Source organism: Cibotium barometz, chromosome 21, assembly GCF_041138505.1.
Source record: "Cibotium barometz isolate CiBa-2024 chromosome 21, ASM4113850v1, whole genome shotgun sequence".
Lineage (NCBI taxonomy): Eukaryota > Viridiplantae > Streptophyta > Polypodiopsida > Cyatheales > Cibotiaceae > Cibotium > Cibotium barometz.
The window spans coordinates 52,590,746-52,616,418 of NC_141066.1; the positions used below are offsets into that span (position 1 = coordinate 52,590,746).

The window sequence follows — 25,673 nt, forward strand, 5'->3', positions numbered from 1 at the left end:
GCATCCTCATCTGCATCTTCTGCCTCTGCAGCGTCACTCTCAAGGTCACTGCCGGTAGCCGAGTCCTCAAATGCCTCATCCTCTAGAGGTGCAAGTGCACCACTAGTACTAGCCTCTCGAGAAGATCGTGTAGTGCGAGCCGGAGCCATGATCTCCTCATAGAGCATAGGATAGATGGCTCACCCAATCAAGCTTCCCCACATCCTCAATCATCAAGTCAAGGCTGTGTGCTGCACAAGGTGTCCACACAATCTTGGGGAACTCCTCCTCTAACATCCTGCCCATGGATACACAATTGGACCCATTGTCCGTGATCACCTGCACAATGTTATCAGGCCCAATTTCATTGATTGCCTGGCGCATGTGGGACATAATGAACTCCCCTGTAACCACTATCCCTGGCACCGATGCATCTATGGCACGAATGAACATTGTGCCTTTGCAGGAGGACACAAGAATGTTGTACACATTTCTCTTCCGCACATCTGTCCATCCATCACAAAGCAAAGTACAACCATACTTTGCCCAAGTGGCCTTGAGAGGCTCCATCTCCATCTCCACAGCCAGTTGCTCCTTGCGAAGCTCAGTAGTGCGCAATGTCTCGTAGGAGGGGCCATCCCACTCACACCCAATGCGGGAGATAGCTCTCATTGCCTTCTTCCATCGAGGAGTCCTGACAATGTGGAAGGATAATCCACATTGAATAAACAACTTCATCAACTCCCTCGTTGCCTCTTTCATGGCAGCCTTTTGCATCCCTGCCTGTACATGTCCTTTCTTGAACACTGGAAGACTAGTTCTTATGGCTCGAGGTGCCGAGCTAGAACCACCTGCAACACCACCTGCAACCTCACCACTGGTATCTTCCTCTCTGATACTGCGAGTTCTCTTGGAGACACTTTGACGTGCTTCAGGCTCTCCCAGATTGGGGATATCCTCAAGGGCGATACCGAGCTGCATGGCCTTCCAAGCCTTGAGGCTATCATGGATTTCTTGTGGCACATGCTTACATGGCCCAATGCCGAAACCCTTTGTTTGTGACAAATGTGCCTTCAGCCTGGTGACACTGCCATGGTGCTTATCAACACAAAAGTTGCATTTCCACTTTCCGGAGCCCGAGCCACCATATCTAGACTCGAAGGTGACATTGTTCCAAAGAGAATCACCTGTTCGAGGCATCCTACAAGGCGGGGATAAATGCAGATTGTTGGCCCTGCAAGTGCGACACAGAACATAAACTAATCTCAATAGAGCAAGGGTGGACCGTGGAAGATATGCCATAAATATTGATGGAAGAGAAAAAAGTGTGCTGCTTTGTGAGTTGTGCAGAGAAAACCAACTTAAAGCAAAACATGACATTACCCCTTTGGAAGACCTCCACAAGGCCCAAGGACACCAAGGAGCAGGCGGGCCGACACAAGCGATGGAAGGATGGCACACAAATCGGCAAACTCACAGGCGGCCGCCACTGGGAAGCGTGAATGAAATGTGTCGTACGATTCACGAAAGGAAACGTTTTTTAAGGTTTTTAAAATATGCATGATGTATGAAACGCGTTTCATACAGGACGAAACGTTTCGAAACGTTTCGTACGTTTCGAACCTATATGAAACGCGTTTCTATGCAACTGTGGACATGTGAACACTCAAGTACCCCGGCTGCTGGATGAATCCATCCTCAGGAAGTGTGAGGAAGTGATCTCTGTAGAAGTGCATCTTCGTGTGGGAGCTCCGGAGGTGTGACCCATGTGCAATGTGTGTAGAGGTTGAGAAGATCTAACTGGATAACCCGGTTGGTATCCTCATGAGACAGCCGGAGAAACTCCAGAGTGGCCCTCCAGTGCTAGCTGTCTAGAGGACTCCAGGGCAAGCCTCAGGTACCTATGGGGATCCATGTGACTGTCTGGAAGAGTGCATCCACTACCATCGGGGCTGCAGCAAACTCTGCCTAGATAATCTGGTGTGAGACTGATGGTTTGCTGCAGATCATACGGGAGAACATCATGACCTGGGGCCTCTCAACTCGCTGCCAATCCTCATCAGCCCCCAAAAGGCTACTCCATACATCAAGGCTAGTGTGACGAGGGTGTCAAAAAGCCAGCCCTTCGTCCTGGGCTCCTGGAAATGTGCCTAGAAGCACTGCCACTCAAGTAAGCTCAAGGCTGCATATCCCCGCGTCACTCTGGTATGTGTTGTGGGGACCATGGTAAAGCGTGGGCCATTGAAAGTGACACCAAGGTAGACATAAGATGAGACAATCTCCCCAAGACCCCCTCTATATGTGAAGCTCAATCTGGATGTGAAGGGGCGAGAGGTATTGAAGACCATTACCTTGGTTTTACCAAGGTTAACAGAGAGGTCCCACTAAGTGCAAAAGTCATGTAAGGCATCCAACTGTCTCTGAAGTCCTTCGACTGAGTCTGAGAGGAGGACGATGTCATCTGCATATAGTAGTATGGGGATCAATATGCCTGCCAGTGTGGGACCAGCCCCGCCTAATCCGTCAATGAAGCTCGAGATCTCATCAATGTAGAGGCCGAAAAGAGTGGGTGATAGAGGACAGCCCTGTTTCACCCCAATGGTGCTGGAAATCTCCTCTGATGTACCTCCTGGGGCTCTCACTCATCCAGTGACAGACTCATAGAGGGCGATGATGCTCCAAACCATGTCAGATGGGACTCCGATCTCCTGTAGACGGTGTAGGAAGCGGGCTCGGTGTACAGTATCAAAGGCTTTGCGAAAATCCACAAAGCAGCAGTAAATCCTATGATGTCATGCTCTACCCTCCTCGATGATGGCACGGAGGGTGAAGATGTGGTCAAGGGTAGAATAGCTCCTCCGAAAGCCAGCCTGTCTTGAGGCTCTGCATCCGTGGCTCTCTGCAAATGAACTGAGCTCCGCCTCTAGCATTGATCCATAGAGTTTGGCCAATGTGTGGCCAATCATGATCGTCATGTAATTATTAGGATCAAGTGGATCTCCGGCTTTGAGGATGGAGGCGATGGTGTTGGTGGACCAAGAGGGTGGAAATCCTTCACAAAGGGCTCTATTGAACATGTAGGCTAGTAGGGGCGCCAGGGTATCATTGGCATGCGAGATGTACTCGACACTCAGTCCCTCATGATCCCGGGCTCGCCCATTGCGTAGTCTACGAATGGCCTTGAGGACCATGCCCTTTGTGAAGAAGGTGGAGGTGGTGGGACGGGGATCTGGTGGTGGGGGTAGGGGTGGCTGATAGGGGTATGATAGAGGGAACGTGCATAGGAGTGCCATGTGTCCGGACAGGTGGGAGAGCGATGTTCTCGGAGTTTCCTCCAGGCCTCTTTGCAGTTCGTCGGCCCTAAGAAAAGCGGTATAACTCATCCTCTTTCTGAGCATAGAATTCCCGTTTCTTGTGTTGGGTGAGCTGTTGAGAAATCCGTTGCGCTTGGCACTTCGTGATTTGCCCAATCCGTACCTCATGCTTAAGACGGGAGCATGTGGCCCGGCATTCGTCATCATACCAACAGTTCTGGGGCATGGAACCGCAAGGTGGCTTGGCGGTAGACCGCCGTGTGCGGATGAAAGAAGCGGTGGCGGATGTGTGGAGTATGGTGGTGAGCTGTGATGTGAGGGTGGATAGGGGGACAATAGATTCAACATCCTGGAGTTGGCGGTAGATGTGGTTGGAGTAAACAAGATCAAGCTCGTGATCAAAAAGGACCTCAGTGTAATGTGAGATGGGGGGTGGTGGTGGAGGGACGGGTGGTGTGCAAGTAAGAGTGAAAGAGAGGTAGGCATGGTCAGCTTCAAAAGGGGGTGGCGGGATGGAGAAGTCGGGTAGAAGGTGTGCCAAAGCAGGAGATCCCATAAGGTAGTCCACGGTGCTCGTACCTCTTGAGTGAGGGAAGGAGGTGAGGGCGCCGGAGGAAGGCCATCGGGACATCCCATTATAGATAACGAGACCATGTGCAGCTCCCAACTCTGAGAAATATCTCCCATACACTGTGACCTCCTCACGGTCCTGTGATGATCATTGTAGCCCTGTGTCAGTGATATCCAGCTCCTATAGTCTGATAGGGTCGTCTAGATCGAGTAGTGGGACCTGCTCACTTCCCGTCCTGGCGTTGAAATCCCCAAGCAGGACTTCCCCCAGCTACGAGAACTCCATGATATCCCCATATAATGGTAAGTATGGTGACTGGCCATGCTGTGCGGCGTAAGGGGAGTGGCATGGTGCAAAATAACACACAGCAATGTGGATGACTCTGTCACTGCTAAGCTGTAACCGCACCCAAAGATACCGTGCATCTTCGTCCTTCCGGACGATGCTGAGAATCTGTCGGAGATTGATCTAAAAAGGACAGCTACCCCTCTAGAGCCACGTACTCCTCCTAATGTGCCGGTCTCGCCTCAGAAAGCTAACTCCCACTCATACCCAGCTATGTATGGTAAGCCCCTCTCAGGGCTTTGATGAGTCTCTGTATAAAAAATGACATCCTTGCCTGTAAGAATCTCGCTCAAGCCTCCTGGATTCAACCACAGCATGCCATTGCAGTTCCATACTGCCAACCTCAGGTGTTTGGTCTCATAGATCCCGCGTTCCTATTTGGGACGGCGCTCAGTGATAATGACCCTACCATCTCTGTAGATAGCCCACTTGCCTGCTCTACGGGCCTCGTGAACTGTCACCATCGCCTCACGCCGTCAAAATGGAATGAAACCCACGCAGATGGAGAAAAAAATGTTATAAAGCACAATGGGATTACAAAGGAGCTCGAGGATCTCATCTTCAAGGATCTCCACATGTCCTTACCGTCTGCTATGTGTAGTCTTATCGGTTCCCTATGTTCTGTTAGTACGGTTCCATGCCTCAGGCCATCCTCAGCCCTCTCAACACTGTCCAGATCAGCACATAAGAATGTGGTAATGACTGGGATCACTTACACCTAGGTGAGTTTCCTCATGTAAGGTGCCTCCAGGGTCTTGAAGGCAACATTCAGCATCTCACCAATGTCTCAAGCTTCGGTAATGAGAACTTGCCTGGACCCACTTCACAAAATATCTGTACTTTGGTCTGAAATTCTTCAAGATCTTTTTGCACCTCACTGCATGAATATGAACCTCGTAACCATTGTCTACTCTTGTAATCATTGAAGGGAGCCAATGCTACATTGTCTCACATGTGCAAGCTCCATTTTCAGCATTTGTGGATGTTTTGTCCAGCTTTTATGTTTTATGCAAAGCGATGATGGAAATGTGCTAAGGCTGTGGCCATGTTTAAATGTTTTAATATGCATTGATGGTATCAACAAGTGTGTCAAAGGCCCTAGTCCCCCGGGCACCACGAGTTTCATTGGTATCAAAGCATAGGCTTTCTTGGAAGCGGAGGCTTCCTTCTATCAATAAGGAAGAGAAAAGATCTCAAGTGGCGACCACCCTTACCATCATTGCTGTTAAGCATGGCCAACTGCTTCATAGCCTATGAAGCAAGAGCATGAGTAGTAGACAGCTTGTTGATCTAAGGATTTACGAATTCACAAAATTTTATCTTGGAAGTATGGAGTTGGCTTTAAGTGCACGTGTTTAGCACTCTTTCCATATGGATATTGTGGATTATATTATCAAGCTTACAAGCAAGCTATATGGAGATATTTCTCGAGATATCTTAAGGATATGGTAAGAAGATATTTCTTTTGGCTTCATGACCAACCTGGCAAAGAAAAGCAAAGTATACTTTAAGTTTGCAAAGCTGGTGCTTTTGCTATTTACAGTGAAGTGCTTTTGATGTTCACTAACCCTTGTATAGCCATGCAAGGAGAAAGGTGTTATTGTTATTGCCTTGAGATGGTTTTAGGGAAACATTGGTTATGGCTCCCTTTATTGGGTTGGATTATATCTATGGAGATTTATTTCTTGGATGAGATTTATATAGATATTGAGCTTCACAAGCAATTTCTATGGACGAATCTGTCCGAGTTTATAGAGAAGAAATATTTGGAAATCTCATGGATATGATGCTTTTATGGATAAAAGTCCACCTCTACTCCAAGGTGTGTGGTCAGCACGGAGAATGTGGTAAGAGTTATGGTATACAAGGTTTATGGTATACAGGTCTATGGATTCCTGGACTTCTTTTCTAGGGATTTGGATCCATCCTCAGGTTTATGGATTATGTTTATGGCTCCCTTTTACTAGGATGGATTATTCTTTTTGGCTCCCTTTATTTGGGATGCATTGGACTTATGGAACTCATGGTTCACATACCCTATGTAGTGTTCTCTTGTCCTACATACTCTCTTGAAGATTATTTCTACCATGTGTGGATGGAACAATAGATGGCAGATGGAAGGGAACATGGGGACCTCAGAGGGTAGTGTCAAGCACAACATACCCTGTGTAGTGTTCTCTTGTCCTACGTGCTCTATTGAAGATTGTTTCTACCATGTGTGGGTGGAACAGTAGAGAATAGATGGAAAGGAACATGGACACTTCAGAGGGTAGTGTCAGGCACAATATACCCTGTGTAGTGTTCTATGCTCTCTTGAAGATTGTTTCTACCATATGTGGGTGGAACAATAGAGAGCAGATGGAAGGGAACAAGAGCACTTGAGAGGGTAGTGTGAATTGGTGGCCAAAATGCCTACAAACTATTGGTGGCCGAAATGCCTATAAACTATGTGTAGCAGAAATGTTTATGGAGCACCAGGATATCTATGCCTGCGAGTGATTCTTATCTTATGTTACACACTTGAGCCCACCTCTCCTCCAAGGTGTGTGGTCAGAGTATCAACACGGAGTGCAAGTGGTAGAGTGGACATGACGCCTGGTTGTTGGCAAGAAACTTATGTCTACGCCAAGGATCATGTGGATTGATAACTTGTTGGCAGGGGACTTATGTCTACGCCAAGGGTCATGTGGACTGACACCTTGTTGGCAGGGGACTGTGTCTACGCCAAGTGTTAGTAGACTGGAATATGGTATGCTGGGGACTTGATGTCTACGCTCAGAACCAATGTACGTTCTACATCCGCATGCACGGCCAATCGGTCCTCTATTTCTCAACCTGATCTTTGCATGTGTAAGCCTAGAAGCCAGTGGAGAGTAGCATGCGTTTGACGTGACACTGGGGATTGGGAAAGAATCAACTTCTCCTTGGAGTTGGATTCAACTTGGAGTATGGACAGAGACACATGATTATGGTCTGGACTTATGAGACTGTTTTATCTCACCCGTTTATTTTGGGACATGATTTTGATGTTGGTATTATGGAGACATATTTAGTCTCGCCCATTTATTTGTAACATGGATTCTTTTAGTTATATTGCATTTTTGAGACTGTCTGGTATCGCCCACTTGATGGGACATGATTATATCTTCGATATATGGCATGAAGCTTAAAGTTGAGGACAACTTTTAAGAAGCTGGGGAGGATGTCACCAGCCTAAACATTTCCGAGTATGAAAGGGGTCTGGTGGACTCCAGGATGTCTAAATATTTGGAAAGTACAAGCTTTGGGAATGGAGGATTATCCTGGAATACAAAGGATCACACTCCTAAAATTTAGGAGAGTTGCAATTTTTGGCACGACTCCGATGAAAATTCTTTTCACGTCATTACATCTGGATTTGAGCACATACCAAGAGTTGCCAAAGTTTTAAATACCTATGACAAATGGGCTGCTAGTTGGGATATTTTTAGAGGTAAAGATTATGGGCGAACCCATCTCTTAGATTGGGACATGTGGCAAGAAAGTGGATCAAAGTGAGACAAGTGGCCTCACACTTGTCACTTCAGCTATTGTGTGGCTCTCCACTTGTCATTATAGCCTTCTCTTGCCATTTTAGCTCATGGGAGGCCCAAATCTATAAATTGGAGTCCTCTCTCTTCATTTGGAGGAGGCTCTCTTACTGCACACTAGCCTCTACCACCGTTACAGGCTACCCTAATGATGGCTACTCTCTTTCTCTCTCTCTTGAAGGCTGCCCATGAATAATAACGGCTGGTGGGGACTGTTTTGGAGGCTTCCATTGTAAAGAAATACTGAAGGCAAGGGTATTTAATCATTTTATTATGATTTCTAGCCATGGTACTTGTTGTACCAGCCCTTGTACTTACTATACCTGCTATACCAACAACTGTACCAACCCTTGTATTTGTTGTCCCAACCATTGTACCTGTTGTACCAACCATTGTACTTGTTGTACCGGCTGAATGGAGAGTTGTACTTATTGTACCAACTCTATTCCATGAAGACCCGTGGTTTTTGGGGAAGAATTAGTACCCACACGGAGGTATATGGTTTATATTGTTGGCTCGGCATTTCTACAGGTATGTGACAGCAGAATTTTATGGTTGCCTCGTGTTGGGCTGTGTTATGGCATTTGTATATGGATAATCTGGCACCTCCCGTGGGGAGAGTAAGGCCCTCAAAGCTTGTACATGATATTATTCTCCTTGGGTAATAAAATACTCCAAGGGGGTGGGGGGGGGTCGGCCCATTCCGGTCTCTATGCAGTCTCACATGTGCAAGCTCCATTTTCAGCATTTGTGGATATTTTGTCCAACTTTTATGTTTTATGTGCTAAGGCTGTGGCCATGTTTAAATGTTTTAATATGTATTGATGGTATCAACAAGTGTGTCCCTAGTCCCCCGGGCACCACGAGTTTCAACCAAGTTGGGGTTAAGGGTTCCCTTGGTACAATATGCCCTAGCAATGGCGTTAGAAAAGGAGACGTTTGTGCTGAGAATGTTAATCTTGCCCGATCCATTTATGACCACATACAATGCTTGCAAATGACAACATATATTGCTCAAACATCATGACAACACTTTCCACTGATGGATAATATGTGGTGTCATGGATGGTGTTAGAAGAAGCAACAAATAGTGTTAAGAGGAAACACATTGAACCTTTGAAACTTTGTAATGCCACATTTGTGTCATACAAAGTGCTCATCAAATCTTTCTTACATCCATACCAGCTAGCTTACTTTTGGTTTGAAGTCAATTGGCAAGAGTGTAGAGAATGACTCTTGATATTACCTTGTAGCTGCCAGCTCTCTGTCACCATCTGAAGGCTTTGTATCCTTTTTGTGCAGAAAAGCATGCAATCTCCCAGCAGGGTTAGACGAATCCACACGGACTAACTTCTTCACGGGTGCTTTTTGGCTTTGCACACCTGCAGTCCATACATCCTGTCAAAATTCTGAACTAAAGTAACAGCTTTCAAGAACCACCATATCTTCATTAAGGAATATTTCTGGCCTTTGCTAGAAGGCTATTTGGACCTTGCGTACTGCTTTTACACCATGACCTATCAGCACAATTATGGCTCCTCCTGACTCTAATTGATAGAAGGAAACTCAAAACCTCACTTGGATTTCTAAAATATCACCTGGATTCGGGGTTGGACTTCCGTCACATTCACCTTTTGTGAGCTGAGCAGCTCCAGGGAACATTGTCTAGCAGCGACACAAGGAATCTGTCAAAATCTAACCCTGCACCTCCTTGCAGAAAGATCAGCCTCGGTCTGCAGCAGAGTGTGACAGGATATACCTGAGTGTAAAACGTACGTGTAGTGTTTGAGTTCAAAAGCTTTGCCTCAACTGCCTTCTGGATACTGTCCACCAAGCTTTCTTGGTTCAGAAAGCTCACCTAAATGTTATTACAACAATAATCAGAAGCTCATAACAGTCCTTATAGACTTGACACACAGAATCAAACCAGAATCTAGATGCAAAAATGAACTACATGCTGTGACATTCCCAATTGTATCAATTGGGAATGAAAAATCAAGAAATGCAATGTAACAAACATAGTTTATGTGCACATCAATCATTACAAACTTATCCTGGTCTATTGTTGCAGCACATAAGAGTGCCACATGGCATAGTAACTTTGGTCCACATAGATGTACCAGACCACCACATGGTCACTTCGGATGGTGCTACATGGGAGAAGGGTAACAGCTATCTCCTTTGTTTAGATGGACAGTGTAGATGGCTAGCCTTCACCCTCTGTCCTCATCTCCGCCATCTTCACCGGCTGTGCCGCCGTCATCACCCGTGCTCTCTAGCCTCACCGGCCACCATTCACATGGATTTATTACTTAACCCTAGCCACCCATATCTACCTACAGGGTCCCCTAACCTTCCCATATTAAGAATTAATCCCAAGGATTAGTGTTTGGTACGTAACACCTCCCATTGTCCCTGGTCTGTCTCAGCCTGAGTGTAACACGCGGAAGCTCTGGGAGTCTTCTTTCAGCCCTAAACACTACTGGCACGATGCTGATGCAAACGCAGATATAGAGAGAGAGTAGAGAGAGAGAGAGAGAGAGAGATGCTGGAAATTCAGTATATTACTATAGTACAAAAAGGTACTCTGTCAACAGCCATAGGCTGCCTTGAAGAAAAGGTGATAACACCCAAAATTCTGTCCCCCTATGGGACTCCTAATGACTCAAATCCCTAAAGGATTGAATCGTCTTTACAATGAGCATACGTGCCTATTTATAGGCCTTGGGACAAATGTAGAACTGGCCGACTGCTAATCGGCCAGCAGTCGTGGGGAAAAATCCATACAAAACCTGCATTTTCTGATCTGGACCAGCCGCCTCTAATCTGGTCCAACCCGCCTCTGATCTGGTCCAGCCAACCACCTTTGCAAGCAGCCGACAGCTCAACCACATCCTTCCATTCCCCTGCTACAAGTCCACACTGGCCTCTGCTGCACCAGATGCTCCTAAATCCTAGTTCTACTGATCTTTTACTGGCTGCCCCCTTCTGGATTAGCCCTGAGAAGGTACATGGCATTGATCATACACATGACATCCCCCTCTGCTAAACTTGATGACGGGATTCCAACCTGCTCTTGGATGACTGTCATCATCCCAAATCTTTTCCCGAAGTCCCTCTGTCATCCATCCATCCCTGGCAACCCTTTTCTCTGAAAGCCTGGCCCGTTCTCCAAACCACTCTATCTCAGACTAAGATCTATGCATCTGTTCCATCTAGTCCACAATCCATTCCTACCCCGACTCTGAACACTGTCTTAGTCTTCATTCCTGAGAAATGAGTCTGGCACTCACATCACCCTTGGAGGATACACCTCCCTTGGGACCGTTGCCCGAGAACCTATCTGGCTCACAGGACTGCCATCCCCTCTGGCACTGTGGAACACCACCAACAAACCTCCTGGGAGCTCTTCTCGATTCTGTGCTCCTTGCCTTGGGCTTCGCATCCGTGTACTTTCCTGTACCTTGGACCTGTACACCATCATATGGGACTAAATCAGTGTTTAGCTTTGCTAAGCCTGATGCTATGATACCAATGTAACACGCGGAAGCTATGGGAGTCTTCTTTCAGCCCTAAACACAACTGGCAACATGCTGATGCAAAACGCAGATATAGAAATGAAATGATATATTAACGTCTTCAGAAGGCCAAAATGACCTATGAGACCAAAAAGGTTACAACAATTGGTGGATCTGATACAATGTCTGTGTAAGAAAAGCTAAAAACAACTAACTGAAACTGAAATAACTATGAGGAAAAGTACGGTACTAGGAGCTCCTAATGGATAACATCTGGGAGGAAAACTCCAGCAACAAAGGTAAGCATCGTACACATCACCCAAAGATGTCTCTCATCGGTCAATGGCGGATATCCTCAATGTCCTCCATGGTGAGTACTCTGACTGGACGTCTCCCATGCCGTGCTAGTATGGTCCTGATCCTCTGTTGTAGTCTCCGCCGGTGTCGAGATGGGCCTCTCATCTTGGGGCGCCTGGACCGCCCCAGCTCTATAGCCCGATCAACCAGTGTACCTCTAGTGCGGCTATACTCTGGGGCTAGCTGCAATGCCTGTTGGCCTGAATGCTCAATCTCCGGTCGAAAGAAGTCTGTAATCTGCCTCTGTAGGTGTCTCTCCCTCTTTGATCCCCTTCCTCTCAAATGACCCTCTCTATGTCTACGAAGCTCCAGCAAGTATAATCCGAGGCATCTCTGATCCTGGTATCTCATGACTCTAGAAAGTGGTCCGAAACCCTCTCTAAACAGGCAGTGAAAATGGCCTCGTATCTCATAATATACTGGACAGTGACATGTGTAATGTAACTCTGTCTCTGGCTCCATCTGGCAGCACAGCTGACAAATCCTGGCCTCAGCTGGTACTCCTCTGAATCTGCCAGTCTCAATCTCTAGCTGGTGTGAGGATGTGCGCATCTGACCAATAGCACACCGTACCCCATGAGAAAGATGAGTATCCATGTAGCTGGGTCTAATCACAAACCCATCCTGCGTGAGCTGGAGAAGATGATCTCTATAGAAAGTCATCTTCGTACCAAGCTCCTGTGTCGGCTGTATCCATGTCCTCCTAGTGTCCAGCTGAATCAAGTCCTGCCTGATAAGTCTGGTAATCTTTGCCCGTGTGAGAGAGAGGGAGGGTGCATCCAGGGAGTACTGAAATGGAGGTAGCCTTTCCATACTAAAGCCATGCAACTGGAACCAAGCTGTCATCTTTGCATACCAACATGATCCGTCTCCCTGTGATGCCAACTGTCGTGAAGACTCCAGGGCTAAGCGAGCATATCTGTCTCTAGGGAGAGCCCAAGTGCTATGTATAAAGGAGACTGATCGAGTGAGTGCCTCTACTACCAAATGGGCGGCAGCCATCTCTGCACGGATAATATCATGTGGTACGGAGGCCTTGGCCCTAATCATCCGGGAAATCATAGAAACCAAGGGCCTCTCCATATGTCTCCATCCATCAGCGCTACCAGCTCGGCTGTGGTGATCCACTGAGGGTCCCCATATCTCCACTCCATACAGCATGGCTGAAGTGACCAAAGTGTCAAAGAGCCAGAGCTTTGTTCGAGGTTCCTGAAACTGAACCTGCGAACACATCCTCTCTAGTCTCCCCAATGCTGCATAAGCTCTGGTCAATCTGGTCTCCGCTGCTCTCCTCAAGGAAAATAGTGGGCCATTGAAAACCACACCAAGGTAAGTATATGCATCTGTATACTCCACTGTCTCCTGACCATATGTAAAGGTGGGTACTGACCTCCTAACCCACTGTGCTGTGGTGTTAAACACCATCACCTTGGTTTCACCAAGGTTAACAGACAATCCACTGTCCTGTGCAAACGTGTGCAATGCATCCAAATGACGCTGCATCCCCTCTGGAGAATCTGAGATCAGCACAATATCATCAACATACAATAACAGCGGAATCCATGTCCCTGCTAGCTGTGCTCCTCTGTCACCCTCCCGCTCTACATAGTCTGAAACCTCATCCACGTACATCCCAAATAAGGTGGGAGAAAGGGGGCAACCCTGTTTCACCCCAATAGTGGAGTGAACCATCTCAGATCTACCCTGAGTAGTACGTACCTGCCCCACAATTGTCCTGTATAAAGCCATGATTCCCCAAATCAGCTCTGTGGGCACTCCCATCTCCTGTAGTCTGCGCATCAGTCTGGCTCTCGGTACTGTGTCAAAAGCTTTGCGGAAATCCACAAAGCAACAATAAATCCTCTTGCCATATAATCTGCCCTCCTCAATAATAGCTCTGAGTGTCAAGATATGGTCAAGAGTGGAGAAACCTCTCCTGAACCCTGCCTGCCCTGATGCACGTATGTCCTCTCTCTCTGCCCATCTACTCAACTCCCGCTCAAGAATAGATGCATATAATCTAGCCAATGTGTGACCAATCATGATGGTACGATAATTCCCAGGAAGCATGGGATCCCCTGACTTGAAGATAGGCACAATCGTGGACATATTCCAAGTCTCAGGAAAACCCTCACACATGGCTCGGTTAAACATCATAGCAATAAGCTCTGCAAGCACATCTCTGGCATGAATAAAGTGCTCTGCTACCAAACCATCATGATCATATGCTCTCCCAGTCCTCATCCTGTCAATAGCTTTCCTTACCATCTCAGCAGTAAAGAAAGCACATGTCTCTGGGCATGGCTCCGATGGGTCTGGCAGGGGCGGCTGTCCTGCTGCTGTGTACAGGGATGCTGCATACGCACCCCAAATCTCTCTGGAGGTAATGACTGGTGATGGTGAATGCTCATGGAATAGTCTCCATGCCTCGCCTGAGTCCTGACTCATAAATAACTGATACAAATCCCTCTCTAACTGAGCAAGATAAGCCCTCTTCTTCTGTCGCACTAGGTGCCGGAAGGTAATCCGTGACTGTCTGTGAGTGGTAACACCCATGAGCACCTCTCTCTGTAATCTGATCCTCATCTCTCTGCACTCCTCATCATACCAACTGTTCTGGGGCATGTTCCCAGATCGTCTCCGTGTAGGCTGACTATGGGGATATGCCTCTGATGCTGCAGCATGAAGCGTATCTATCAATATCTGACTGAGCTCATCTAATGGCCGTCCCGGCTCCTCGGCACATAAGCGTCTGTATATCTCATCCGTGTACACGGTGTCAGTCTTCCTCGTAAAGGTATAACGAGTGTGTGTGGAGACCTGTCCCAATGGAGCGGTGCTGAACTGAAATGTGAGAGTGAAGGACAAGATAGCATGATCCACTGCTATTCCAACCGGCCTAGTGCCTACCATAAAATCCTGAAAAGAGGGAATGAGACTGGGCTGAGTCATAACATAGTCCACTGTACTAGCACCATGCCTATGTGGAAAGCAAGTGAAACCGCCCGATGTCGGGAATCTCTGTAGGCCATTCAGGATGGCCAATCCATGTGCAGTCCCCATGTCTATCAAATACCGCCCATACACTGTATGTTCCTCATCCTGTGAGAGTCTAGATAGGCCCATATCCCTAACATCAAGCTCCCTCAACGTCTCCTCTGAGGTATCATAAAATACTGTCTGGTTATGGGCGGTCCTGGCATTGAAGTCCCCCAGGAGAATGATGTCACCATCCCTGGAGAACTTCCAAATGTCATCATCCAAAATAGAAAAGGGAGACTGCCCGCTAGGTGATGCATACACTGATGTACTAGGAGCAAAATAGCATATAGCAATGTCGAGATATCTGCCCGTCTCTGCCCTCAGTCTAACCCACATGTACCTAGCCTACTCATCTCTGCGGACTATATGTATCAGTGGCTGTAGCTCCTCTCTAAACAATACTGCCACTCCTCCTGAGCCCCGTCCTCTATGCTCTGAACGAGTCTCCTGTCTACAAGCTATCTCCCATCGGTATCTACTAACATGTGGCATGGACTTTCCAGGAGCCTGATGCGTCTCACAGTAGAAGATGATGTCCCTCCCAGTGAAACTATCCTCAAAAGCCCCTACATCAAGACGTAGAGATCCATTACAATTCCAAGTAGCAACTTTGAGTGTAGTCCCATAGGTCTCGCGCCGTCATGAAGAGCGCCTCTCCATAATCACCACTCTACCATCTCTATAGAAGGCCACTTTCCCTTTGTCTCGGGCTGCCCTTATCTCTGGCATAACTTCTTTCATGTGGGCAAGTTGCGAGAGTGTGAGGTCATCTCCAAGAAATATTCCCGTCTTCTTGAGTGTAGGACGTCTCTTCAAGAAGTCCTTCTTCGCTTCCATGGAGGGGAAACGAATGATAAGTGCTCTCTCCTTAGAAGATTCGCCACCACTACCTTCTCTCTTCTTTCCCACTCTCCATGCCTTTGTGTGTGTGGCTTCAATGCCCATCATAGAGAAGAGCTCCTTGGTTTCCCCTTCCGCATCATCACGGTCTTTTAGACCGGACACTCGTACATGTAAGGCCCGGGTCTTCCTCCTTTGCCCTCTTCAAGGGTCATGTTGATGATGGTGGGAGTGGGGATGGAGAGTAGATCCGGTAGGAGGACAGCCAAGCTCCTCCAGTAAGCTCCGCAACCAGATTGCCTCACATGGAGCATAACAAACTGCATGATACTCCGCCTCTATAAAGGAAAGCGCCACAGTAGGCTGCTTTTTACTGCTCCATGAAATGGCTCCAGACCCAATTTCACCTGTATGCGTCTGACATCGCCCACAAGCCTGCAAAGAGAGAGAGAGAGAGAGAGAGAGAGAGAGAGAGAGAAAAGAATAGTCGGCTGCCTCTGCACAGTAGCAGTCCACCACCTTCCTCTTGCTCCACCTGCTGTCCACTGTCTTCCACGAGATAGAGAGAGAGAAGCGTGGAAAGAGCCTGCAGTCCAGCCCGCCTATTGGCAATAGCACGCCCAGCACTGTGCGCCTGCTGTCCTGCCAGTCCGCCTCCTGTAATCCAGCCGGTCTCCTGCAGCCGTACCTGCTCACAGATGCTGCAGCACGACTGTGTGCCCAAGGAGATAACCAGCCAGTCGTCTGTGTGCCTGTCTCCTGCCCCGCCCTTCACAAGAGCGTGAGAGAAATGAAATGATATGAAATGAAATGATATATTAACGTCTTCAGAAGGCCAAAATGACCTATGAGAACAAAAAGGTTACAACAATTGGTGGATCTGATACAATGTCTGTGTAAGAAAAGCTAAAAACAACTAACTGAAACTGAAATAACTATGAGGAAAAGTACGGTACTAGGAGCTCCTAATGGATAACATCTGGGAGGAAAACTCCAGCAACAAAGGTAAGCATCATACACATCACCCAAAGATGTCTCTCATCGGTCGATGGCGGATATCCTCAATGTCCTCCATGGTGAGTACTCTGACTGGACGTCTCCCATGCCGTGCTAGTATGGTCCTAATCCTCTGTTGTAGTCTCCGCCGGTGTCGAGATGGGCCTCTCATCTTGGGGCGCCTGGACCGCCCCAGCTCTATAGCCCGATCAATCAGTGTACCTCTAGTGCGGCTATACTCTGGGGCTAGCTGCAATGCCTGTTGGCCTGACTGCTCAATCTCCGGTCGACAGAAGTCTGTAATCTGCCTTTGTAGGTGTCTCTCCCTCTCTGATCCCCTTCCTCTCAAGAGACCCTCTCTATGTCTACGAAGCTCCAGCAAGTATAATCCGAGGCATCTCTGATCCTGGTATCTCATGACTCTAGAAAGTGGTCCGAAACCCTCTGTAAACAGGCAGTGAAAACGGCCTCGTATCTCATAATATACTGGACAGTGACATATGTAATGTAACTCTGTCTCTGGCTCCATCTGGCACAGCTGACAAATCCTGGCCTCAGCTGGTACTCCTCTGAATCTGCCAGTCTCAATCTCTAGCTGGTGTGAGGATGTGCGCATCTGACCAATAGCACACCGTACCCCATGAGAAAGATGAGTATCCATGTAGCTGGGTCTAATCACAAACCCATCCTGCGTGAGCTGGAGAAGATGATCTCTATAGAAAGCCATCTTCGTACCAAGCTCCTGTGTCGGCTGTATCCATGTCCTCCTAGTGTCCAGCTGAATCAAGTCCTGCCTGATAAGTCTGGTAATCTTTGCCCGTGTGAGAGAGAGGGAGGGTGCATCCAGGGAGTACTGAAATGGAGGTAGCCTTTCCATACTAAAGCCATGCAACTGGAACCAAGCTGTCATCTTTGCATACCAACATGATCCGTCTCCCTGTGATGCCAACTGTCGTGAAGACTCCAGGGCTAAGCGAGCATATCTGTCTCTAGGGAGAGCCCAAGTCAGCATGGCTGAAGTGACCAAAGTGTCAAAGAGCCAGAGCTTTGTTCGAGGTTCCTGAAACTGAACCTGCGAACACATCCTCTCTAGTCTCCCCAATGCTGCATAAGCTCTGGTCAATCTGGTCTCCGCTGCTCTCCTCAAGGAAAATAGTGGGCCATTGAAAACCACACCAAGGTAAGTATATGCATCTGTATACTCCACTGTCTCCTGACCATATGTAAAGGTGGGTACTGACCTCCTAACCCACTGTGCTGTGGTTTTAAACACCATCACCTTGGTTTTACCAAGGTTAACAGACAATCCACTGTCCTGTGCAAACGTGTGCAATGCATCCAAATGACGCTGCATCCCCTCTGGAGAATCTGAGATCAGCACAATATCATCAGCATTCAATAACAGCGGAATCCATGTCGCTGCTAGCTGTGCTCCTCTGTCACCCTCCCGCTCTACATAGTCTGAAACCTCATCCACGTACATCCCAAATAAGGTGGGAGAAAGGGGGCAACCCTGTTTCACCCCAATAGTGGAGTGAACCATCTCATATCTACCCTGAGTAGTACGTACCTGCCCCACAACTGTCCTATATAAAGCCATGATTCCCCAAATCAGCTCTGTGGGCACTCCCATCTCCTGTAGTCTGCGCATCAGTCTGGATCTCAGTACTCTGTCAAAAGCTTTGCGGAAATCCACAAAGCAACAATAAATCCTCTTGCCATATAATCTGCCCTCCTCAATAATAGCTCTGAGTGTCAAGATATGGTCAAGAGTGGAGAAACCTCTCCTGAACCCTGCCTGCCCTGATGCACATATGTCCTCTCTCTCTGCCCATCTACTCAACTCCTGCTCAAGAATAGATGCATATAATCTAGCCAATGTGTGACCAATCATGATGGTACGATAATTCCCAGGAAGCATGGGATCCCCTGACTTGAAGATAGGCACAATCGTGGACATATTCCAAGTCTCAGGAAAACCCTCACACATGGCTCGGTTAAACATCATAGCAATAAGCTCTGCAAGCATATCTCTGGCATGAATAAAGTGCTCTGCTACCAAACCATCATGATCATATGCTCTCCCAGTCCTCATCCTGTCAATAGCTTTCCTTACCATCTCAACATTAAAGAAAGCACACGTCTCTGGGCATGGCTTCGATGGGTCTGGCAGGGGCGGCTGTCCTGCTGTGTACAGGGATGTTGCATACTCGCCCCAAATCTCTGTGGAGTAATGGCTGGTGATGGTGAATGCTCATGGAATAGTCTCCATGCCTCGCCTGAGTCCTGACTCATAAATAACTGATACAAATCCCTCTCTAACTGAGCAAGATAAGCCCTCTTCTTCCGTCGCACTAGGTGCCGGAAGGTAATCCGTGACTGTCTGTGAGTGGTAACACCCATGAGCACCTCTCTCTGTAATCTGATCCTCATCTCTCTGCACTCCTCATCATACCAACTGTTTTGGGGCATGTTCCCAGATCGTCTCCATGTAGGCTGACTATGGGGATATGCCTCTGATGCTGCAGCATGAAGCGTATCTATCAATATCTGACTGAGCTCATCTAATGGCCGTCCCGGCTCCTCGGCACATAAGCGTCTGTATATCTCATCCGTGTACACGGTGTCAGTCTCCCTCGTAAAGGTATAACGAGTGTGTGTGGAGACCTGTCCCAATGGAGCGGTGCTAAACTGAAATGTGAGAGTGAAGGACAAGATAGCATGATCCACTGCTATTCCAACCGGCCTAGTGCCTAGCATAAAATCCTGAAAAGAGGGAATGAGACTGGGCTGAGTCATAACATAGTCCACTGTACTAGCACCATGCCTATGTGGAAAGCAAGTGAAACCGCCCGATGTCGGGAATCTCTGTAGGCCATTCAGGATGGCCAATCCATGTGCAGTCCCCATGTCTATCAAATACCGCCCATACACTGTATGTTCCTCATCCTGTAAGAGTCTAGATAGCCCATATCCCTAACATCAAGCTCCCTCAACATCTCGTCTGAGGTATCATAAAATACTGTCTGGTTATGGGCGGTCCTGGCATTGAAGTCCCCCAGGAGAATGATGTCACCATCCCTAGAGAACTCCCAAATGTCATCATCCAAAATAGAAAAGGGAGACTGCCCGCTAGGTGATGCATACACTGATGTACTAGGAGCAAAATAGCATATAGCAATGTAGAGATATCTGCCCGTCTCTGCCCTCAGTCTAACCCACATGTACCTAGCCTGCTCATCTCTGCGGACTATATGTATCAGTGGCTGTAGCTCCTCTCTAAACAATACTGCCACTCCTCCTGAGCCCCGTCCTCTATGCTCTGAACGAGTCTCCTATCTACAAGCTGTCTCCCATCGGTATCCACTAACATGTGGCATGGACTGTCCAGGAGCCTGATGCGTCTCACAGTAGAAGATGATGTCCCTCCCAGTGAAACTATCCTCAAAAGCCCCTACATCAAGACGTAGAGATCCATTACAATTCCAAGTAGCAACTTTGAGTGTAGTCCCATAGGTCTTGCGCCGTCATGAAGAGCGCCTCTCCATAATCACCACTCTACCATCTCTATAGAAGGCCACTTTCCCTTTCTCTCGGGCTGCCCTTATCTCTGGCATAACTTCTTTCATGTGGGCAAGTTGCGAGAGTGTGAGGTCATCTCCAAGAAATATTCCCGTCTTCTTGAGTGTAGGACGTCTCTTCAAGAAGTCCTCCATGGAAGTCCTTCTTCACTTCCATGGAGGGGAAACGAATGATAAGTGCTCTCTCCTTGGAAGATTCGCCACCACTACCTTCTCTCTTCTTTCCCACTCTCCATGCCTTTGTGTGCGTGGCTTCAATGCCCATCATAGAGAAGAGCTCCTTGGTTTCCCCTTCCGCATCATCACAGTCTTTTAGACCGGATTGTTAGACATATATATTAATTTAGTCCGAGGCACTTACGCCTAGACCGGACATTACTAGTGTGTGCACGGGCAGGGGCCTAGTGGGCCGAGGTCCGTAGCTCGGGGGTTAGCCAAGGAGTGCGGGAATGGGAGCTAAGAGAGCACTTCTACCTTTTGCTTGATTGGGAGGTAAGAACATGCTCTAGGGGACTTCCATTTATAGAAACTCATGGGCTATATTGGCTGGGAGGAGAGAAGCGCACACATGGGCCAAGGTCCGAGGCACTTACGCCTAGACCGGACATTACTAGTGTGTGCACGGGCAGGGGCCTAGTGGGCCAAGGTCCGTAGCTCGGGGGTTAGCCAAGGAGTGCGGGAATGGGAGCTAAGAGAGCACTTCTACCTTTTGCTTGATTGGGAGGTAAGAACATGCTCTAGGGGACTTCCATTTATAGAAACTCATGGGCTATATTGGCTGGGAGGAGAGAAGCGCACACATGTCATTTTTTCGTCCTCTTACATATATATTAATTTAGTCCGAGGCACTTAGGCCTAGACCGGACATTAATATATATGTCTAACACGGACACTCGTACATGTAAGGCCCGGGTCTTCCTCCTTTGCTCCTCTTCAGTAGAGAGAGAGTAGAGAGAGAGAGATATGCTGGAAATTCAGTATATTACTATAGCACAAAAAGGTACTCTGTCCACAGCCATAGGCTGCCTTGAAGAAAAGGTGATAACACCCAAAATTCTGTCCCCCTATGGGACTCCTAATGACTCAAATCCCTAAAGGATTGAATCGTCTTTACAATGAGCATACGTGCCTATTTATAGGCCTTGGGACAAATGTAGAACTGGCCGACTGCTAATCGGCCAGCAGTCGTGGGGAAAAATCCATACAAAACCTGCATTTTCTGATCTGGACCAGCCGCCTCTAATCTGGTCCAACCCGCCTCTGATCTGGTCCAGCCAACCACCTTTGCAAGCAGCCGACAGCTCAACCACATCCTTCCATTCCCCTGCTACAAGTCCACACTGGCCTCTGCTGCACCAGATGCTCCTAAATCCTAGTTCTACTGATCTTTTACTGGCTGCCCCCTTCTGGATTAGCCCTGAGAAGGTACATGGCATTGATCATGCACATGACACTGAGCTCCACCAACTCCAAGAATTCTTCCAATCAAGGTTCATATGCTCTAGTGTGTCTCCATTTGCAGCACTGATCCTTTCAATCAAGAAAAAGGATGGATCTTCCAGACTTTGTGCAGATTATCGTGCTCTGAAAAAGCTGACAATTAAGAGCAAGTTCCCGATGCCTTAGATTGATCATATCCTAGAGAGGCTGAATGAAGCCAAGGTGCTTGACCTATAAAGTGGATACCATCAGGTACGGATTGTCAAAGGGGACATCCCCAAGGCAGCCTTTCACACTGAACGGGCCCACTATGAGTTTGTGGTCATGCCCTTTGGACTGACTAACGCCCCAGCAACATTTAGCCGCATAATGCTGCGTGTGCCCAAGGACTTGATCGGGAAGTGTGTTCATTTTCCTAGATGACATACTAGTTTTTTCAACTACAATCGTGCAACACGACATTGATGTTGAAAAAGTGATGAAGTTCCTAGAAAGCAATGTGCTTTATGTCAATAAAAAGAAATCAAAGTTTTATTTGTTCGAGGTTCATTACCTTGGATAAGTAATTAGAGCCGAAGGCATCTGGATCCTGCCAAAGTGGCAAAAATCTTGAATTAGGAGATTCCAAAAACAACGTACGATGTACGGTCAATTGTGGGGATTTGCCAGGCATATTCCACCCACATCAACAAGTTCTTCGACCTCTCAGCAACTCTCACAAATCTGCTCAAGGGAGTCAAGCCCTGTAGGCAACACATCCCTATGGCCCCCCGTGTACCGTAGGCTTTCAAGGACCTCAAGGTTGCTTGATCGGAGGCCCCTTGTTTAGCACTTGCCTCATGGGATGATCCATTCCGAGTAATCACCAATTCGAGTAATATCGCCATTGGAGCTCTGATAAAACAGAATGGTCATCCAATAGCTTACATGTCTCGTAAGTTGATTCCTATAGAGAACTCCTAGTCGCAATCCAAGCCCTAAAACATTGGGAATATTTTCGATATGGGCACGATTTTGAGGTTTGCACGGATCATCAGGCTTTGCACTAGCTTCAAACGATGTCAAGTGCGCAATGGAGTGACCCGCAACACCAAAGGAGCCAAATCTTCCAGCACTTTGGTGGCATGATCGAGTACCTTCCAAGCAAGGCCAACCCAGTGGCCAATGCCTTAAACACGAAAGGAACATCGTCCTACATCCAAGCCACGCAAATGGAGCTCGTTGGTGTAGGGTTAGACGAAATGAAGCACGAGTACACAGATTCTGGTGAATTCAATACTCACAGTGGTGGAAACAGGAATTGGATGCCACGCAAGACCATGTCATTTCTTGATACGAGATGGTTGGCTTTTCTACAAAAGTCAACTTTGTGTCTTGAAGCTGTTTCGGGCAACGATTCTCCATGACGCCCATGACACCATCACTGGTGGCCATAAGGGCATGAACTCAACATTGGAGAAAATAGAGAGATAGCAGAACGTGTTCACATATGTGCAACATTGTCCTATTTGTCAAAAGGTGAAAACATCGCATGGAAACAAAGCAAGTTTGTTACACCATTGTCCATTCCCAACCGCCCTTTCCAAGATATCGCTGTGGGTTTTCTGACAAATCTGCCTCCCAGCCCAAGTAAGCGTAACACACATTGTTTGACAATTGTTGATCGTGTAGCAAATTCCTTATGCTTATTTCTTGTAGGGCTAATGTGACTGCCGAAGATGTTGCAAAACTGTTTATCCGACATTGGTACCCAATTCGTGGCATACCTAGGACCATTGTATCAAATCATGATGCCAAGTTTACCAGTCATTTTCGGAGGGCATTGTTTAATGATTTTGGGACTAAGTTGACTTTTTCCAGTGCATTCAACCCACAGACGGATGGCCAGACAAAGACTTACAATCAATTGGCATTCGACGTGCTGAAGTGCTATCTATGATCATGATCAACACGGTAAGTGGGAACAAGTTTTGCCTTTGGTTCAAGTTTTGCCTTTGGTTCAAGTTGTTCTAAATGACTCTTTTTCTTCAGCTATTGGTAGGACTCCATATGAGGGGAGAGCCTTTGGAAGATCATTCTAGTCTTTTATTGACCACGACATCGTCTTCGGTGCCTAATGCTAACCGTGTGTGACAGAGACTTACCAAGAGATTTTAGAGTATGTGAAAGCCAAGTTGGCCAAAACACAGGAGGCCAATTCTCAGTAGGCCAACAAGGACAGAAGGGATGTGAAATTCTCATAAGGGAATTGGGTTTATCTCACGATTATGAAAAAAGATTGAATCAAGTGCAAGTGATGCCCAAAGTTATCATTTCGGAGTTTCGGACCTTTTTCCCATTCTGAAGAAGATCAACGAGGTGTCCATGAAGTTGAAGTTACCTTCCACTTAGACCAGGCATGATGTGTTTCATGTTGCTTGTTTGAAGCACTATGGCGGCCCTTCTCCCACAAATGTCCAAGATGAGCAGAAACCTGATACCATCGAGACGAAGCCGAAGTGATGGTTCCAAAACAGATCCTTTTGCACCGCGTCAAGCACGGCTCTGGCCGCAAAGATCATCAATTTCTCGCGAAGTTTCGGAATCGAGGGACGCATGGGATGGGTGACCTCTCGAGACTTGGACCCCCACCCGATGGCATCACAGCCATGGGTTGAAGTGTAACCTCTGCACCACTAGATAAGCCAAGTTGAGCCTTTGAGCCAAGAAAACATGGCCAAGTTCAATCTTTGAGCTGAGAATAAGTGGACAAGTTGGCACCAAGAGGAGTTGTTGAGAAAAGTGGTGCCAAAGTGTAGCACTAAGAGATTTCCACAAAATGGATAGACTGGAGGTCCTCCATCACCTTAAGGTTTTGGGGTCTAGATGGCTAGACTAGTTTGTGGAAACCACCAATTAAACACACATTGGCATCAACACAACTCCGAAGAGTGACCTCTCGGGACGTGGCCCCTACCCGATTTCCAACAATTATTGATGGACTATTTGGAGGCTATGCAGCTTCCATCAAGTTAAGCAGAAAGGGATGTCACGTGCATCCCGCACTTGGACGCCACGTGGCCATTTGTACAGCACGTGCAGGACCTAGAGTGGTAACTGGCCTCTTGTGAGCCACAATCCGAGAAGAGTCAGTCAAGGATCCACTTTAGAGTCCATGGTCAGTGTCACGTGCATCTCGTACTTGGATGCCACGTGGACATATCTATACAACACGTGCAATACCTGGAGTGGAAACTCGTCCCTTGTGAGCCACAATCCAAGACAAGTCAACCAGGGTTCCACTCTAAGCATCTAATGTCAGGTGTACAAGTCCCGTACATAGTCTTGGTTAGTGCCACAATCCACTCCATACTGTGTAAGTCACCCTCTGGAATGATGACAAGTGTTCCAAGTGTTTGGCTTGTAGCCAGATACCACGCATCTGAGTAGGAAGCATGTAGTTGCATGTAGGAAAAGGGGACAGCCCTAAAGGCCACCCAGAACAAGGTTTGATACCCTTGCCTAAGAATGGGGTAGGTCACCCTAAGGGTCTAGGTGACCCATGACCAATGCCCGACAGTCCCATTGGACTGGGGATGCTGTCAGCCAGGCCTGAAGGGCCTGGACAACAAGGCAGCTAGGCCTAGATGGCCTGGACAGCCTGTCGGCCAGCCTCATGAGCAGCCTAGGCATTGTGGCCAAGGCACAAAGGCGGCCAGGCTGTCAAGACAGCAACAGCAAAAGGCGGCCAACCAATATAGCAAGAGGCGCCTATGAAAACAGGTCATTAGAAGGATTTATGAACAGGCCGACCCCTACATGAACCCACCGACCAGCAGATTTAAGTGCTATATAAGCATTGTCTAGAAAGTCTTCTAATCATCTTACAATTCAAAAAGGGCTGAAGTGTTCCAAGGGCCAAGACAGCCAAAGGGAATCCTAAAGCTAAGGTGAAGGTTGAAGGTCAAGCGTCAAGTCCTCTACAGGCTGAAAGTCTACAGCCACAAGATCATCTACAGATTTGTGTTATTTACTCATCATTCTAATGAAGCACATACACCATCCATGGTGGGGGCCCTACAGAGGGTATTCGGTGTTGGAATGGCTTCTTGCCCTCCGCTTCTCAGGCTGCCATGTGGCAG

General features: G+C 47.6%; 1 protein-coding gene across 1 annotated transcript in view; it reads right to left on the reverse strand.

Moving 5' to 3' along the window:
* MLH1 (MUTL-homolog 1) overlaps window positions 1-25,673 on the reverse strand; it is a 108,387-nt gene that overhangs the window by 68,975 nt on the left and 13,739 nt on the right. The window contains exons 7-9 of the mRNA XM_086815991.1: window positions 9,538-9,636; window positions 9,377-9,443; window positions 9,025-9,160 (exon numbers count right to left, since the gene is read on the reverse strand). Of these exons, the coding sequence (XP_086672117.1) occupies window positions 9,025-9,160; window positions 9,377-9,443; window positions 9,538-9,636 (302 nt within the window). The remainder of the gene's footprint in view (window positions 1-9,024; window positions 9,161-9,376; window positions 9,444-9,537; window positions 9,637-25,673) is intronic.